The following is a 19,431-nucleotide window of genomic DNA, read 5'->3' as shown; positions in this document are numbered from 1 at the left end:
TTAATATAGAATGACACATAAAAACTAGCTTTCCATGTGCTTGTCAATACCAAGTTAACTAAGAAAAGAAGCAAATAAATGATACCGTATTATACTACCTCATGTTTGCAATCAAGGTTTCACAGGACATTAACATAAAATTGCTTAGAAGAGATCTGATGTGGCTCATTCTTGTTCCAGAATATCGCCTTCATTTACCACTACTCTGACCACTTACATTAGCAGCTTTATTCCAATTTCGGTTATGTAGTACACATACCATCTTATTTCTGTTTTGATGAATGTAGTTGGGTGTGTGTGTATATAAATTATCGAATAGCTGTAAGGGGGCATATAGAAAAACTCAATAAAATACATTTCCGTTACTGTTCTATTGTGTTTTTCACCTGATTCAACGCCAAGTTGTCAGAGCTAGAATACCAGGGGAAGACATGGCTGAAGGCAGTAGAAAATCAACTCAGGACGGCGCTCAGAGTTTGGACACCTTATGGACAGCCCAGGCTACCATCACTCGGCAACTAAACGAGCTAACAGCAGAATATTTTGCTTCTTGATGGAGGAGAGAAATGAGTTGCAGAACCTCAAAACAAGGGCTGTGTTAAATCCTGTTGCCCGTCCTCAAATACCGGCAACCACACCGACACCCTGTGTATAACCAGAAGACGGTCAAATTGGAAGATGGCATCCTATTATCGCCCTGGGCATTACTAATTAAGAGGAAAAACTCAAATGTCAACTTCGACAGCACATCTTAGATTCAACCGACGATGAACAAATGCCATATTATGAGCCTCAACGCTAGCGTAAGGAGCACTTTTAGGAACCTGGTGAATTCCAGGTGAAGCTAGACATTTCCTTCTTTGACAATCAATTGCACATCGAGGACTATTTGGATTGGGAATGCATCGTCTAAACATTTTTTTAATATATGAAAATTGCTGTTGAAAAAAAAAATCAAATATGCAATGTGTCATTTAAAGGGTGGAACCAATGCATGGTGGTTGCAATTGTTGCAACATTGCCGCAGAGAGGGCAAGGGGAAAGTACACAAGTGATTTTGGAAGAAATATTTGCTTCGTGGACACTTGCTACCCACTGATTTTGAACAAATATCATACTTTAAGTATAGCTTATTTGCAAGGGCTTAGTGAGTACCCTGAGGAGTTTTATAGTCTTAGCGCATGAAACAATCTCAATTAATCTGATGCAACACATGACAAATTAGAGGTCAATGTCGTATGGAATTTGTCACAGGCCATGCATTTTGCTTTAAAGGCGGAGTTGCAATTGCAAAGCCAATCACAAAATCAACCCTCAGGCGATATTTCAATGAACAACCTTTGGAAAACTCTAAGCTTAATTCCCCTGTACCTAAATTACCATCACCACACCAACAGATATCCAGTGAAAATTCACAAGATCTGAGGCCTAATAACAGGACAAAAGTTCTAGCTAAGGAAAAGCCGTATGCAAGAACTACCACTCTTAAATGCTTTTAATGCTTCCAAGTGAATCAAAAGTCCAACAAATGCCCTAACAAGCAACAATTACAATTGCTAAAAGGTGAGCATGGTAAGGATTAGTATAAGATGTCTTTCTTTTTCTTCGGCCCAATCTTTCTTTTTTTGAGGAAAAGAAAGATTGGGCCAAGTTTCATTGCAATCAATTAGGAGAACAAACAGGAATTGCTAAATTATACGCGCTTATTTTGTCTCTTTATCCACCTTATCCACTGGTTCGAACTCGAATGTGATCTCTTTCCATACTTCATGAATACATGTCAGTTGACAATAAGAAGAAACAACTAGAATTGCTAATGAAGGCAAACCTGTGGTTTACAACTTGGTAAAATTCCTAGCATCGAGACAACTTGTCAATTCACAACGCAAAGCATTGTTCAAACACAATGCACCGTTAATGGAAAGATATGTGACCTGCTAACTGACTACAGGCGCACTGAAAACATCATTTCTTATTCCACTGTCCAAGTACTACAACTTAGAACCACTAAGAATCCCCACCCATACAAAATTAGATGGATCAAAAAAGGAATGAAAATTGTTGACTGAGATATGTGTATCGTCATTTTCTCCATCGGCAAACATTACGTGAGTCCTTCACAATGTCTTGAATATGGTTGTATTCCACCTCACTTTGCAACAGCCATGTCAATTTGAAACGAGAACAATCCATGAGTGCTGATTTAATTATACATTTGAAAAAAAAAAAATTGACACTACTACCTAACACTCTGGAGTCAAGCACGCAGTTGGAAAAGAAATAGACAGTCGTTTGCATTGTCTCGCGCCATACTCTGTTGTAATACCAAAAGGATCACTCATCTATTCTCTCCTTGGTCGTCTCGGACTACAATGAATTATCAACAACTGATTATCCCCAACAAGTTCGATAATAATTAACAAAATTTGTCGATGAGGTTCCAAATGATTTCCTTGTGGAATTGCCTCTTCTCCGCACAATGCAACATCTTATTGAATTAATACCCAAAGCTACTCTACCTAATCTTTCACATTAGTGAATGTGTCCCAAGGAAAATGCAATACTATAGGGAATGGTGGACAAATTGTTGCAAAAACAACTGATCCAATTTAACTTAAGTCTAACTATGGTACCCGCGTTAATTGTATCCAAAAAGGATGGATAGTGGCAAATGTACCTAGATAATCATGCAATCAATAAAATTGAGGTGAAATCCAATTTCCAATTCCAGGAATCTATGACTTGTTAGGTAAGCTAGCGGGAGCAACTATTTTCTCCAAATTGGATTTGAATGGTATCATCAAATACGCATAAGGTTGGGTGGTGAATGGAAAATTGCATTCAAGACCCTCAAAGGTCTGTATGAGTGGAAAGTATTGTCATACAGAGTTTGTAATGCCCTTCAACTTTTATGAGACTTGGGAATAAAATACTTAAATCATTCCTAGGAAGGTTTTGGTAGTCTAATTTGACGACATTCGTGTTTTTAGCATGTCACTCATTGACCAAATTAAACACTTAACTCATATGCTCGAAAGCCTTCGCCAAGATCAATTGTACCTTGCAAGTTTGCTCCTTCTAGTGTGCACTCCTTGGTTTTCATACTTTCACAATGAGGAGTTCAAATAGATCCTCGCAAGGTTTGAGATATCATCAATTAGCGCAAACCACAGAACTTATTTAACACTCGCATCTTTCACAGCATATCAAATTTCTTTAAACAATTATTAAGGGGTTTAGTGTTGCAATGGCATTGATCACGGAATGCTTAAAGTCGACCACTTATCAATGGGCAGTAGCTCAGCAAAATGGTTTTGAAACTATCCAAGTAACACTAAGCTCAACGTCCGTGTTAGCATTACCAAACTTCGATGAACCTTTCCATGTCGACACTAATGCTTCTTCTATTGCCATCGCAGTTATCATTTCACAAGATCGACCAATTGAGTTCTTTAATGAAAAAAATAATCCTCATAAGGCAAAAATAGTGCTTATATGACCAGGAACTGTATGCAATTGTCTGAGGACTTAAATAGTGGGAGCATTATTTGCACCATAAGAATTTTATACTTTGTAGTGATCATCAAGACCTTGAGCACAGTAATAATAAAAAATATATTAATTGAATCCACACTCATTGGGTCCTCTTTTTGCAAAAATTCAACTTCATCTTGTGGAAAAGCAAAATTGGGTGGCCGATGCAATTGAGTCGTTAGGCTATCTTACTAATTCAACTACAAAGCCCAAATGAAAAACTTTAAAGGTATTGAAAGATCTCTATTTTTTCAACAACGAACTCATTGAAACATAAACACACTCCATAAATGACCATCTGAGTAATGATTTCGATATATGGCATGGTTAACTTTTTAAAGAAAATTTCTTATGTATCCCTAAGTCTTCTTGGAGGCAGCAATTCATAAAAGATGTTCACTGTAGAGGATTGGTTGCTCATGTAGGTCATGATAAAACCTAATACAACTATAAGAACGCTTATACTGGCCACACCTATGACACAACATTTCCAACTTCAATGAATGGTAAATTCTCAAAATACAAGTTTGTACTCTTCTCTTCTAGTATTGAATTCCATTTGGGAGGATTTGAACCTTGATTTTGTGATAGGACTACCATGAACTAAACATGGGGTTGATTTAATAATGATAGCTATGGACCGATTTTAAAGATGGCAGATTTAACTCCTTATAAAAAGATTTTTGATGCTCTCAACATTGTCAGCCTCTTTTTTTAAAAAAAAGTATTCGCCTACATGGTTTTCCATAAAGTCTCACCTTTGATCGTGATGTCAAATTTGTCAATCATTTTAGGAGAAAATTATGGAAGAGAATGGAGGCTGAGCTAAAATTGTGTTCAGCTTATCACACTCAAACCATGGAGAAACCAAAGTGATAACTTGCACTCTTGGAAACATGTTAAGGTGCCTTGTTCAACAACACCCAAGGCAATGGGAAAAGTTACTTAGCCAAGCTGAATTTGCTTATAACATCATGACCAATCATTCGACAATTTGATCCCATTTTAGCATTGTCAATGTTTAAAATTGCGCAATTGGGTATTGAGGCATTTTTCTTTCATGAGGCAAGGTATAAGCCTCAAGGTGTTTTGAGACGTGAGCCTCAAAATTCAAAAATTACGTAAAGTGAAAATAAAGGATAAAAGTTATTTTTGATATAATACCCAATTAATATGTTAAAGAATGACATATTAACTTTCTATTGAACTATAAAGTAATAAATTGACATACATATAAAACAAAAGATTTTACAAGACATAAAATGACAAGTGATAAATTACATGAAATAGAATTGAAATCTAAATATTACAAGAGCAAAACAACATGAAATATAGAAATTATGTATAAGTATCATACAACATCAAGTTCAACTACAAATTTCTTCTTTCTCAGTTTCTCATTCATCAACATTTAATTCTTAAAAAAAGCTGACAAAATTGGCAACTCAAAAATTTTTGCATTGTCATCACAAGAGGGGGTCTTTATTTGAAACATCGTCATAACAAATTGATCTCTCCCCTGCCTCATCATGTGGAGCTCAATGCCTCTCAATCTATTTTTTCTTCATTTTTAATCATCTTTCACTTTCATAAATATTTATCATTAATATAAAAATGTGAATAATACTCCAAAATTTTTAGAGGAGGTGGTGGTAGTGTGTCGCTTTCAAGTGATTTCAGGCAGTGGCTACGGCAAAAGCCAGTGGGCTGGAGGTCGAGGCAGTTGAGAGGAAGTTGTTGCACTTTAAGCTGCATGAATGCATGATTTGTTCGGGGCTTTAGTTTAGGATTTAGGTAAGGTTTGATAAAATATATATAAATCGGGTGAGACATACCCCTCACGCCAGTAAGGCGATGCATGTCTCAAGGTAGGCCTCAGCCAAGCTAAGGCGCAAACCTCATAAAAAAAGCTCGAGGCATAAGCCTCGAGGCGTCTTTCACTGGAATTGTGTTGAGGCGGACCTCAAGGAAAGCATCATATTGTGCAATTTTAAACTATGGTCTATACCAAGATTCTTAACCATCGTAATGATCTTATTGTTATGTCCAAATGCCAAAATCTAACAGCTGCCAAGATTGCTAAATAATTTGTTGAAATGTTACATAAAACTGGAAGGCGCCAATGACAATTATTAACAACTAACTAATGGTCACCGTCATTGCAGAAATTTTCAACACCTGTAACCTTGTAATGTTGCAATTGCATTAAGAAAAATTCCCAACCAGCACACTTCCAAATTTAACCCACAAAATATCAGTCCAATCCTTATCTTGCAATGAATCAACGACAACGCCAATGTTGTTGATCTCCCTCCTAAATTTCTCATTTTATCTGCCTTTAATATTTTAGATATTTACACCTACATTCCACCAGATGATGCTACAATGTCACTCATCTCGTGGATGTGAGCTCTTCCGAGCCAGAGGACCCTTGATGTGGCTCATTCCCTACTCTAGCATATCTCCTTCCTAACCTTTCTTCTCACCACTTACATTAGCAGCATTATTACAATTTCAATTATATACCACGCATACCACTTTATTTATGTTTTGTTGAATGCAGCAGAGAATATAATATACTCATGTTTGTATATTATCAAGGAGCTGTAAAATGGGGCATAAAGAAAAACTGATACAATACATTTATTGTCACGATTCTAACATGTTTTAAGCCTTGTTCTACACCAAGACAAGTTCTGCATAAGCATTCCATATATTTCACGATGAGAAAATGATCAAAATGGTCTCTCAACTCTTTGTGAGGGAACAAAATAGTCTCCAACTCTTTTGAGGGACTAATTTTATCCCTCAAATCTTTAAAATGAGACATTTTTTGTCCAAACATCTAATGTTATAGCTAATGGTATTAAATGTAAGGGTATTTTAGACATTTTTAATTAAAAATAATTTTCAAGTAATTATAATTTTTATAAAAAAAATTTATTAAACATTTATTTAATAATAATTTTAGTTTTAATTTTAAAAATTGTAATCATATTTTATAAAATATGATATTTATTGATTTAGAAAAATCAAATACAAATAGATGTCATTTTCAACTTAGTCACACATATTTTGACTAAAATTTTTAAAATTAAAATTAAAATTATTCTCAAATTTTTTTATTAAAAAAATGTTTATAAATTTTTTTTAGAAAAATTATAATTCTTTGAAAAATTACATTTAATAAATTTTTAATTAAAAAATGACCAAAATATCCTTATATTTAACACCATTAACTCCAAAATTGAATGTTAGACCAAAAAAGTCCAATTTTAAAGAATTGAGGGACCAAATTGGTCTCTAAAAAGAGTTGGGGAACATTTTTATCTCTAACAAAGAGTTGAAGGAACATTTTGATCATTTTCTCATTTAGGGATTAAACCCATTCAACTTAATTCACCCATAATACATCTGAGGTGAGAAAAATTTCATGCAAACTCATTTGGTAATGTTCTGCTTCCTTTGATATGCTGATTGGTATGCATTGTTATCATTATTGTTATAAAGATAGACAAGATGCTTTCATATATTCCCCAGATCATGGTGACATAAGAGGAAAATATGAAATATGGTGCTTTCTCTCACATGCTTCATTTACAAAACTTTAAGGCATGTTACATTCAAATATAACCTTTAAGCTTTAACTATCTTGCAGTTCTACTTTCAGCTAGTTTCTCTTTAATAATTGAAAATAATTGAAGGCGTGTGTCAGCAATACATAAATGAAATTTATATTAAAAAGGGATATCCCCAGTCCATGAGGCTCCCACCAACATAATAGGCCCTTGAGAGGGTAGTTGAACTTAGAATTAATCAGGCAGTGTGTGATTCGAAACACTGAACCTCATGTTATAATGAGGGCTACCTAACTTTCCTATGAGCAAAACCTCTAAAACATAAACTTAAAACCTTAACCCTATGTAAATATTAACTAACATATTTTATTATTTATTCTACAAACTTAAATGTGCTCCGAAGAAGAGAGAGGGAGCAAAATTTTGAAAATGAGAGGTGATTAGGATGGCAAAGATCAAAATCTGAGCAGTAATTTACAGTAGGGTTTTATAGTTGAATAAGTAGCATTGCCAGAGTAATTCTTACCTCAGGTGACATTGTTCTCCTAATCAGAGGTTTATTTTGAGAATCTGCTGAGCATTCAGGCGGGTTCCACACAATAACACCTCCCCACATCTGAATAGCATCATTTTAAGGGTTAGGTAGTTGACTAGCATGAGCAAAAAAAAAAACATAGAGAGATCAGCACTTACAGGGGATATAAAACCATTGGTCTTAGAGATCTGTCCATTTGGAAGTTGTAAAAGAAGTGGGCATTCATTTCTTGATGGAACATATCTACAAAATCAGAATAATTCACAATCACTTCTCCTATAACAGATGACATCCAGTATAAACCAAAAAAAAAAAAATTTCGGTTTGAATATCAGGAAAATATATCGTAAAAATGTGTACAATAGGCACAAACTCAGCTATCATGTGACAGCTAAGTTCCAGCATTATCAAAAGGAAATTGTTTAATTTGAACATTAGAACATTTGCTGAATAATACATAGCCTGCACATTAATAAAATTACAAATACGCTACAACACTATAATCTATATAATGCAAAACAATTTTAAAAGTAAAAAAAGAGCCCAATGGTTAAAAAGGAGGATGAGGATTGATAAGACAGACGCCAAATAGTTGGGCTATGCCTAATAATGATGATGAATAATTGGTCTAAAATCAGCTTTAAGTTTTTATGGAAACCCAAAATACTTGCACTCTTATGTGTACATTCTAGTTTAAATAATACTTGGCTAGGTCTCAGTAAATTCCTTTTGGACTGAAAAGTACATAAGAATCATAACAACTAATTAAATAAATCAGAGTAAGATATGTGGCATTACCGTGGCTTTGATGGTAAAAGAGATTTCAATTAATTAATCCTAATTAGCTGTTCAAGCAAACATGATGTCATGATTATTAACATCTAAGAATCATCAAAGGCTGTATCTGCCAAATTCCCACCAGTTTTTATAAAGTCTAACACAAGTTGTAGTTCCTAACTCCAAGGTTAGTTTTTTTTTTTAAGGTATCAAAAAATTATGATATCACATTCTATCCTCCTCTCCACTCTTTGATCTCTCGCTCTATAAGAATTCCCAAAAACATCAAAACATTGCCCTTCATGATCGAGTTTAGACTGTAAAATTATATGCCTTCAAGGTGACAATAATTTTTTGTCTTAATTATTGTTGTTATTGTTGTTGTTATGAGTGGTTGGGAAGGAGCGCAATGAATATAATAGTCAAACTTTTTGCACAGCTTTGCATAACAATACTTTGTAATTTCCTAAGCCCATGCCAGATTGGATGATCACTTTGAAATCTTATATTTGCATTTAAGAGATTTGCTAATAAATTGTGTACGCAAGAAAAATCTATCTATTATATCATCGATATCCTTTGTAAATAGGCTTCCTAAATCTTTATAATGATATAAGGCATCATTAAATCTATTTTACATAGGCCAAACATGTGCTATGTCTACCCCAAGTGAATTTCAATCAACAAGATGCATCATCGAGGAATTTCATTTACAGGATGCCCTGTGCATGAAAAAAAAACAAATGAGTTATACAAAGAGGCATATTAAACTTGGCATTTAAAAAGCAAAGACTCATGGCTATTGTCATGATGGCATTACATAATTTCTTATACGATATCCGTCTTTGAAGGATTTTAAATTTAGCCAAAGCATTGTGGATTAACTTATGCTAATCCCAAGGCAGATGAGCATTGCATTGGCCAATGCATTTCCCAAACAATAATGATAAGTATGTCATTGACGGAAAGAAGGTAGCAACATGAAATGTATAATCCTAACAAATATCATCAAGTTAAAAGTTTGAAACTTTCATTAAATTAAAAGTTCAGAAAGCAATCAAATAATATGCAATATGTAAGCATATCCTAAGAAGATGCCTTCGAGCAGTGTAATGAAGAAAAGGACACCTTAAATTATTTTCATATTTCCTTGGTGCCAGGTTGAGAGGCATCAATTCTAAATTTAGCATGCAAGACAAAAAGTTAGAACTAAGGAGCAAAAGAAACAATAAGGAAAATAAAAATGTACACCACAAATTGTATAATTTTTGAACGTCCAGCAGCAGCAATAGAAGTGTCCAAATGCCATTCATTTGAATTTACCTGTCAATCACCTCAATGATCTAAGAATACAGCTTAAATAATGAATACAGAGTAAACAATAAACAAAATCATATAATGATCTAAGGATATGGAAGAGAATTACTCTACAATAAAAAACCAAAGGTCCGTTACAATTCAAAACGGAAGAGATATGAACCTATAAATGCTAAAATAAAGGAACTAATTGATGAAACCAAACAGTCTTTAAGATAGAGTTGTCAAAAGGGTGCTTCTAAGTGCACTTTGAATCTGCGATATGTACATATCATCATGTTTCTTGAGCTTCGCACTTCAACACAGCGTATCTCATAATAATGACTCACGAACTCAAATCATAGGTCGCAAGCAGTTCATTTAGCAAGCTCAACATGTTTTGGGGTGAAAAGGGTTTAGATTTTATGGTCCAGCTGGAGTTCACAAATGTTATAATTCTTCTTATGATCGTCATAGATATTTTCTCTCTTTATTCATGAATTTTCTCTCTTTATTCATGAATTTTCTCCTTCACATCACAATCCCAGGTACCATACAATGCCACACAAAATAAGAATCACAAGACGCATATGACAAGCAACCACAACACAACAAAAATCAAGAGAAACAAACAACCTCACACGACGTAGATAACCTCAAACATAAGCGACCTCTCAATTTGAAGCATTGAAAATCTTTTTTCACTTCAAATTACATCATCAATTCAGCCTTTTATATTTGGGAATCCTTGTTTAACAATTCAAATTGATTCTTCTAATAGGTTCAAATACCGGAATGCTCTCTACCTGCAAACCTTGTCTCTTCTCAAAGATAATTATAACAGAAAATAAGTTCTAGCAAGCTCACCATATGATAAATAAACTTGATAATAGTTCCTTAATATGTGCATATTAAAATACACTGTCATGAACCTTAATATAAATTAATAAAACACATAGAGCTCATAAAAAACTAATACAAGGAGCAAGGCATTTGGGATACCATTGAATATTTGAAAACACAACCATACATCTTCTGCAGCTTTGGGCATAAAGAATATAAAATAACTCATATTTTAACTAACAGGACATGAGATTATCAAAAAAATAAACATCTTAGAAAGGCCTTATAAAGGCAAAAGTAGATGGCTGCTCGATTCCCAATTACGTTTAACTCTCACCTAATGTTCCAAGAGTTATTATCATCATATTTAATGATTGGTTAAAAAAATATAAAATAAGGATAAAGGCAAAAGCAAATGGATTAGGGAATACAGCCTTAAGAAGATGAATACTCATTTTTTTCTTTTTTTGCTAGGTCGGTCATATGGTCCGAACCTCTCATGGTAGTCATTTGAAATGAGAAGGAAGAAAAATGGAAATGAAGAGGAAACTTGCAGTCTTGGGTTTGGAAAGAATGCAAATATCTTGTTTAAAAAGGAGATGACTTTTAGATTTAAGAGGAAGAAAATATTTTGTTTATAAGAAAACCTGCAGCCATTTCATTTGGGAGGCAGATACCAGCAACCATTCGATTTAGAAGTTAGAGAGCTTAGAGCCGCTGGGTCTCAACCTCAATCCAAGTCCTCTGGTTGCTGATTTCACTCGAATCGCAAGCTATCGATATCCTCTTGGCATCGCTAAGAGCAGAACACCTCTTATATAGGCTTTAAAAAAAAGGGTAAAATTACCTAGCTGATCTGCTCGTTTTTCTGCTCTAAAGTAACATAAAGCTGTTTTTATCTATTAATTACCCATCCTACCCTCATTGGGCCATAATCCAAAGGCTGAAATTTGAGCCTTGTTATCCTTGATAGCTTAAAATAATTGTTACATGAAGCAGAACGCAGGAAAAGAGATGTAGAGACTTGATTCAATTTCATCCCTCAGATTTGATAAATAGCTGATTTCGAAATAAAGAGAATTGCCAAAATTGGGAATATGCAAATTAGTTTAATTGATTTTAAATGAATTTCATTTAATTAAAATCCAATTTAGTTTCTTTTAATTTAGCTTAAATCAATCAAATAGACTTAATGTTTTTTAATAAATTTTTTATTTAAATCGGCTTGATCTAATTAAATTCGAGTTGAGGGAATTTAATTCAAATTAATTTCATATGAATCGATTTTCAATTTGACATTAATTTGAGTTGAGTCAGACCGATTCAGTTCAATCGAATTGACTCAATGCGATTCAACTCACTTTAACGGAATTAACATCAAGTTGATCAATCAAATCGATTGAAATGAGACAACTTAACATAAATTACTCGGGTCAAATAAACTAATTTAATCCAGACGATTAGAACAAATGCGTTGAAGAGCAGGCAAAATTCAAACTAGCTTCTCGGGGCTTATTTAAATTGAAATTGTTTCGGGTCAAGATTAGATTGAAACTGGATTTGGGTTGTTTCAATCAACTCGAGTTAACCTATCGGTAATATTTGGCCTAATTCTAGGTCGAGGAAGCTAGATTAGAGTTTTAGGGGTCTTAGGCCAGGTTTGACTTAAAGTTGTTTAGCAAGCTTATTACCTATGTAAGGTCACTAAGGAGTGGCCCAAGGGTTTTCAAGCTCTCTAAAGCTTGCCAATGCAATGTCGTAGGGTGTTCACCTAAGCGAAATCCTGGATGCGCTCTCTAGGCTATACGATAGGAAAGCCTACGTTCTAGAGAATTCCTAGATGAAAGGAGACTAACTTCATCAAAATGAGGTCAACAATGCAATCCATAGTGGTAGAGTTTAAAACTTATAAATGTGGATGCATGAGCAAATAACATTTGATGGTACAAATTCATGCACATCTATATTTACATGTATATCTTTGCATGCATCTACGTGGCTTGAAATTACAAAAAGATAACGTTGTGATGTTGTCAAGGTGGTGAGTATCAAGAAGGGAAAGGATGTGGATTAAAATGTTATCATAGAATGTTAAACCCTATTAAAATTGAAGTAAACTCAAGACATCAAGGGCATAGCAATATTGGAAGGTCATGACTTTATTCTTTGAAGTTCATAATAAATAGATGAGTTTGGAGCAACCCGTTCATCCTTTTCTGGGATTCTGGGAATATTAAGCATTAATAGCACAATGAAGTAAACAGTGAAATTCAGCCAAACCAACTAGGCGCAAGCCACTCAGAGTTAAAAAAATAATTAAGTTTGCAATAGAATAAGAACAATATAAAGCCAGTAGCAATGAGACAAAGACAAATGTAACAGTTCACCAACCTATCAATCATAGATAAGTGGTACAGGATCATAGTAACTGTTCTTAACACCACCTAAGAGATTGATACTATCTAAATCTATGTTCATTCATCATCATTGCATGTATACGAGAAATCAACCATATGAATCCTCCAACATTGATTGTTATTGAGTGCTATATAAGATGTTAACTTTAATCTATGCAAATTTATGTACACAATCACTAGCTATCTTTCCTTTGATCTACCTACTTTGCTCACTATTTCTTCAAGTTAATTCTTTGTCTGCCTTACTATTTGCCCTAAGTTGCAAATGTTCAAACAAGCTAAATTCATTTTCATGATGTTGTCCTCAATAGATACCACTCTTATCCAAATTTATATTTACATTCTCATTTCTAACACTCAATAATTTAATGGACACCACCTTTTTTACGAAACACTCTATTCCACACTGTTTTGAAAACCGGACCGGACCGGCCGGTTCAACCGTGAACCAGTCTGGTGGCCGGTCCGATCCAGCTTCAGAACCGGAGCAAACCGGATTGAACCGGCGGTTCAACCGGTGAACCGTTGAACCGGTCCGGGTTGGAAAGAACCGACCGGTTCATAAAAATATTTTATTTTTGTTTTAATTAAAATTTTAAAAATATATTTTTGTTTATTAAAATTTTAAAAATATTTTTATTAAATATGATGATTAATTTCATCATAATACATGCAAGTTATCTTAGATACCTCACATAATTTATTTTGCAAAGAGAGTGTACTTCTCACTTTATAAAGGGTTCAAGGAAACATCTTCAAACTCCCTCTATGATGTGGGACTAAAAAAGTTGCATTAATAGATTATTCTTATAAATATATTATTCTTAAATGATATTTATATGTATAAAATTTTATTATATATTTTAAAATTTTATAAATATTATTAAATGCTCATATACTTATATTATATAATTTTTATGTTATTAATTTTTAATAATATTATTATTTATTACGTCATCCGGTTCGACCCCGGTTCGACCACCGTGAACCTCTCCCTCTTCCGGTTCGTTGTCCGGTCCGGTTTTCACAACCTTGCTATTCCATAAAACATAGACAATATAATTGCAAATTAAAAAATAATTTTAAATAACCACAAAAAAGCTACCATTGAAAAATACTCCCCATGTGATTTTACACATTAATTAGTAAGTTTTAACTTTAAGAATTATGTTCTCATTTATATCCTTGCCCCCTTTAATAAAGATAGATTTAAAATAATTAAACATGTTGAAATTTATATATCAATTGATTTTCCAACTTTATTGATTAACAATTATAAGTTTAGCATTCATTATAATTGCATCCACCACACTGAATTTTTTTTTAGTAATTCTTGGTACTTAACCTTATAATTTTTCCATTATTTTTTAGTTACAATGTTTCCTTAAGAGTTCTAACCTATCAAAATTATCATCAATAAATACCATGTCAAAAGTTCATCATCTTGAATATCATTAGCAATTAGTTTCATAACCAACACAAAATAATATAAACATATTATTGATTCTTAATATAACCCCCCACAATTGGAAACTCTTTATCTCAATGATTTTTTTATGTTGAACACTACAGATCCATCATACATATCTTGATTAATTCCAAAATGCAAGTAAAACGCATACTTACTTCTTAGTATCCCCAAATCAACTACCATGGTACTTGTTGTTTATCTTTTGAGATCAACAGAAAACTCAAAGGATCCTCGTATTGCTCTCTATACTTTGTCATAAATAATCCTAACACAAAACTATCTCCATAATTGATCTTCTTGGCATATAATTCAAGTGATTATATGAAATAAATATAATACATTTAAATTTCTTTCATTACAGTTTAGTTTAATTCCAACATATGAATCATAAGTTTAATTTATCCATAACTATCATATTTCTTAGCAACACCTTTTCTTTAAATACTATTCTCAGCACTTCTCTCATCATTTGGAATCATTGCATCTTAGACCCTACAGCTTTAATATGAAGTACATAAATCGAGCATTCAACTTCATTTGGAATCATTTATTCTTAAACCCTAAAGCTATGATGTGAACCATTTAAATTAAGAGTTCATCTTCAGGCAGGAAACCAAAAAATGGAATTTAAATTGGTATACTACTACAAATAAAACAAATTACGTATATAACACTCAAATCTAAATATTACAGCTCCATCCAAACCTTCTCCACCTTACAAAACCACCAATTCATCTCATTTAATTCAAAAGCTAATCATGGTTGGATTAATCACACCATGAAGACATGACATGCATGCATCTATACACACATGAATACATGGAATACATCCACTTTTTCCCTTCATCAAAGTCACCACTCCAGTGTGGTAAGAATCCATCAGTAGCTGACACGACAGGTCTAACACCTATTCTTTCTGATCTGCATTCATTTGGGGAAGGGTGCAGGCAATGCCAACCCCCTTCTCTCCCTCCCCCTCCCTCTATATTCAAGAATTGCAAAACCATCCCTTTTTTTTATAATTTTGTAGAGCAAAAATAAAACCATCCCTTATATTTTCCGATAATCATAATTAGGTTTTTATAAAACTCAATAACCACACCCTTTTTATTTATTTGATTCTCTTCACAATGGATCCTTGTATTGCTCTCTATACTTTTTTCATAAATAATTCTAACGCAAAACTATCTCCATAAGAGCTCTTCAAAGTATATAATTCAACTAATTCTAATGACATCAACATAATTGATTTGTCTTTCTTCCATTACACTTAATAAAAACTCCATCATATGAATCATAAGTTTAAGTTCTTGATAATTATCATAATCCTTAGCAACACCATTGCTTTAAATAATATTATTAATACTTCTCTGATCATTTGGAATCATTTCTTCTTAGACCAAAAGCTTTAATATGAAGTATATAAATCAAGAGTTCAACTTCATTTGGAATAATTTCTTAAAGCCTAATAGTATAATTTCCACCACATCAATCAAGAATTCATCTTCATGCAGGAAGCCAAAAAGAGAAATTTTAATTGGCATACTATTACAAACAAAAGAAATTACATATATATCACTCAAATCTAAATATTACTGCTCCATCCAAACCTTCTCCAACTTACAAAACCGCCACTTCATGTCATTTAATTCACAAGCTAATCATGATTGGATTAATCACACAATGAATACATGACACGCCTGCATCTATCCATACATAATACATGGAATACATCCACTTGTTCCATCCATCAAAGTCATCGCACCACTCTCATGTGGTTACAAGCTGTCTGTAGTTTTCAGGACAGGTATAAAAACAATTCTTTACGCCTTAGATCACTGCCAGTGGTGATCAACATTCATTTGGGAGGTGTGATCAAGGCCAGTTCCCCTTCTCCCCCGCCCTCAATATTTAAGAATTGCAAAACTATCTTTTATATTCTTCAGCAATCAGAATTAGGTTCTTATATAATTGAATAATCACACCCCTTCTCTTCTTTTTTTTCTCTTCACTCTATAATTCCTGCCCTCCCCACCCCCCAATCTCTTAAAAGTTTAAATTAGCTTGTAGGGTGAAAATGAAATCATACTTTTCTTTCTAAAAATAGAAAATGAGCACTAACAATATATTCAAATGCAACAACATATATAACGATTAAGTTTAGAACAACAAGCTTGTAGCAAACTTCAATGAAAATGAACTCTATCTTTCAGTTCAGCAAACATACAAAGAAAGGAAGATCCCCAATGCCGCATATGTTGCCACCAGACTTATCATCCCAGTTACAAATGGATGACTTCGGAGTGTGGTACAGAACCTGCAGATAAACTAGAAAGAATCTAAATGAGAGGAACTCTATTTTACAACTGTGAGTGCAAATAAGCACAGTTAATCGTGAGTAGAATCTTGATATATCCACTTATGTAAGCACACTCTCACCTGACTTTCTATATGTATGTTTGCTACCGGTGCTAAGGCCTGCACAACTGGAGCCAACATAACCTCATCTATCTTTTGAAAATTCCTGGATTCGAATGAAATAGAAGCCAGTGTCATTAAACAGGTAAGTACAAAGTATTTACATGTATTAGCAATGCACTTCCAGATCTGGATATTTCTAGCACTATATGCGAGGAATTATCGATTAAGAGGGAAAGGGGGAAATTTTGTTTGAAGACCGATTGCTTATCATTCCCCTTCGTCGGATGAAAAGACTACCATAAGAGCTTTCAAGGAAATCAACCATACCAGTCATAAACCCAATCATTGGGTTCAGCATTCAAAAGACTGAAAGATAGCACGACGCTCCCATCCAATCCAACCGGCACAAACTCTCCCTTCCTCTGCGCTACAAACTCCTCCCTTCCTCCATTCACAAAATACTTAATAAAAATATTTGCAATCAACAAGGCTGCATCATTCTCCCCAACGTTGCCCTCAACCCAAGCATGTCGATGCTTGCCCACCACAATCCGAACCCCCTCCTGCGCATCGCTCTCCCCCACCAACACAGTGTAAACCTTCCCAACGCCAGAACCCATGCACCGCCCACCCTTTCCAAGCGCTGCATCAAGCATTTCATCGACAGCCTCATCATTGTTCCTCAACCCCAGCGAATCAACTACCCCACACCGCCAAAAGCACGGATCGCCCTCGCCAATGCCACTACGCGCGCAGCCACCGTTGCCTGAATCAACCGTCACTGAGACAGCATAATTCCTCCCACAGCTTCCGCAAGTGAGGCTTCCCTCGATTCTTTTATCCACCTCGTCGGAGATGAGACGAGCTAGCCGGTCAGCGCTGTCGCCTATACCTGGGCGTAGGAAGACGACCTGAAGTCGGCAAGGCGGAGAGGGTGGCTCCTGGAGGAGGCGATAAGAGAGAGAATCGATGGAACTAAAGGGCAGCGGCGACCGGTAGATTTCGGTCGATTTGAGGAGAAATGGAAGGCCTGCGTAGATAAATGATAGATAATATAAGAGAGAAGATAGGAAGGAAGAGAGTTAAGGACAAATCCTAGCACTTTGGTAAGAAGAGAGAACTTACCGGCAAGGAAGGGGAAGAGGACGGAGAGGGTCACCATGAGACGCTTAGTCCCTGGCATGGTGGATCTCCGGCTGGAGGCGCCGCTGTCTGGAGAATCAGGGGTAGGGTTAAGAGGCTCGGACTCGGAAATTTCTGCCATTGTTGCGGCAGTGAGTTTCTCGTGAGCGGGGAGAGATCAGTTGACTCTGAAGCAGAGACAATTAGTGCCGTCGGCTCCCGTCGGCTCACCCTACTCTAATGCGCCTTGGGTTTGGAGGGAAAGTGTGACTGCACATCCTGCACGTAGGATTTACTTCCTGTAAATTAGGATTTAGAAAATTAGGCAATTAAATTTTCAAAATTTTTTGGCATGGTATTAAATATTAATTAAATTTGATTCTCATAAATTAATTGACTATTTATTTTAAATATAAGTTTTTTTAAAATAAATTTAACTTTGTATTGCTTTGTGGTGTAAAGTAAGTAGTAAAAAAGCTAAATGTTTTTTAAAGTTTTTTTTTTTTTAAGAAAAACATTTTATTTTAAAATTACAAAACTATTTTGAGCCCGTGTTTAGCCTACTTATCGTGATTTTAAGGGATGAATTGTCAAAAATACCCACCTTATAACTTTCCCCACATTGCCTCTCCTTCTCTACTTTCAAGCAAATTTTGCTTCTAGTTAGTCTCAAGCTCGTATGGATAAATTATTTGGTGCAGAGTCCGGATGTAGCTTTGCTCTGGACTCCAATAAAATCTTGACATGTGGAAAATGAATTTCATTTTCTATTTTTGTCTTGTAAGCCCGGCCAATCCAACTCTACCCAGAGTTTTTTATTTTGAAAAATGGGTTTAAGGTTGGCACTCAATTTTCAGAAAAACCAACGAAAGCTCCCAAATCCAAACATATAGAACTTTTGTTGAACTTTTGATACTTATTGAGAGAGAAAAAATGAGGAACAACCGATGAAGATTGAGGAGAATGTTGCATTCTTTGCGGATATTGCATTCTCATAGGACGCAAAGGCTGAAAGGAGGTATGCAAACATCCATAAAAGCGAAAGTTAATTTGGTTGAAGTTGCTACAAGTTGCAATTAGTTGGTAATTTTTCTATTTCATCCCAAGTTATTATAAGGGTTTCTCAAGTTTTTTGAATTTTTTTACATGGGTTGCGTTGTGTGGATAGAATGCTAAAGCTAAAACAAGCGCAATACTGGACTGGGCTTTAGCTGTACAAAAAAATGCATCAAAACCCAGTAAGTATATATTAAAAATTGCATATTTACTGTGCTTTTTAGCCGTTATGTGGATAAAATTGGGCTCATTTATTGTTTTTTGCTTATACAATTTCACTATGCTTTGATGAGCTTTTACTGTGCTTTGATGCCCTTTTTTTGCACTTTCATTGTGCTTTTACTCTGTATTCACTGTGTTTTTACTTCATATTGACAGGGC

General features: G+C 34.6%; 1 protein-coding gene across 1 annotated transcript in view; it reads right to left on the bottom strand.

Annotated features, from left to right (window-relative positions):
* The window catches only part of LOC110110266 (GPI transamidase component PIG-S), a 47,716-nt gene extending 29,455 nt beyond the window's left edge, over nt 1-18,261 (bottom strand). The window contains exons 1-7 of the mRNA XM_020841663.2: nt 17,998-18,261; nt 17,200-17,902; nt 16,891-16,975; nt 16,679-16,768; nt 9,674-9,747; nt 7,806-7,890; nt 7,639-7,728 (exon numbers count right to left, since the gene is read on the bottom strand). Coding sequence (XP_020697322.1) covers nt 7,639-7,728; nt 7,806-7,890; nt 9,674-9,747; nt 16,679-16,768; nt 16,891-16,975; nt 17,200-17,902; nt 17,998-18,136 — 1,266 coding nt within the window. The 5' untranslated portion in view covers nt 18,137-18,261. The remainder of the gene's footprint in view (nt 1-7,638; nt 7,729-7,805; nt 7,891-9,673; nt 9,748-16,678; nt 16,769-16,890; nt 16,976-17,199; nt 17,903-17,997) is intronic.
* Between the last annotated feature and the right edge of the window lie 1,170 nt (nt 18,262-19,431).

The sequence above is a fragment of the Dendrobium catenatum genome, unplaced genomic scaffold (genome assembly GCF_001605985.2).
Source record: "Dendrobium catenatum unplaced genomic scaffold, ASM160598v2 fragScaff_scaffold_421, whole genome shotgun sequence".
Taxonomy (NCBI): Eukaryota; Viridiplantae; Streptophyta; class Magnoliopsida; order Asparagales; family Orchidaceae; genus Dendrobium; species Dendrobium catenatum.
This window is presented reverse-complemented; position numbering and strand designations above follow the sequence as displayed.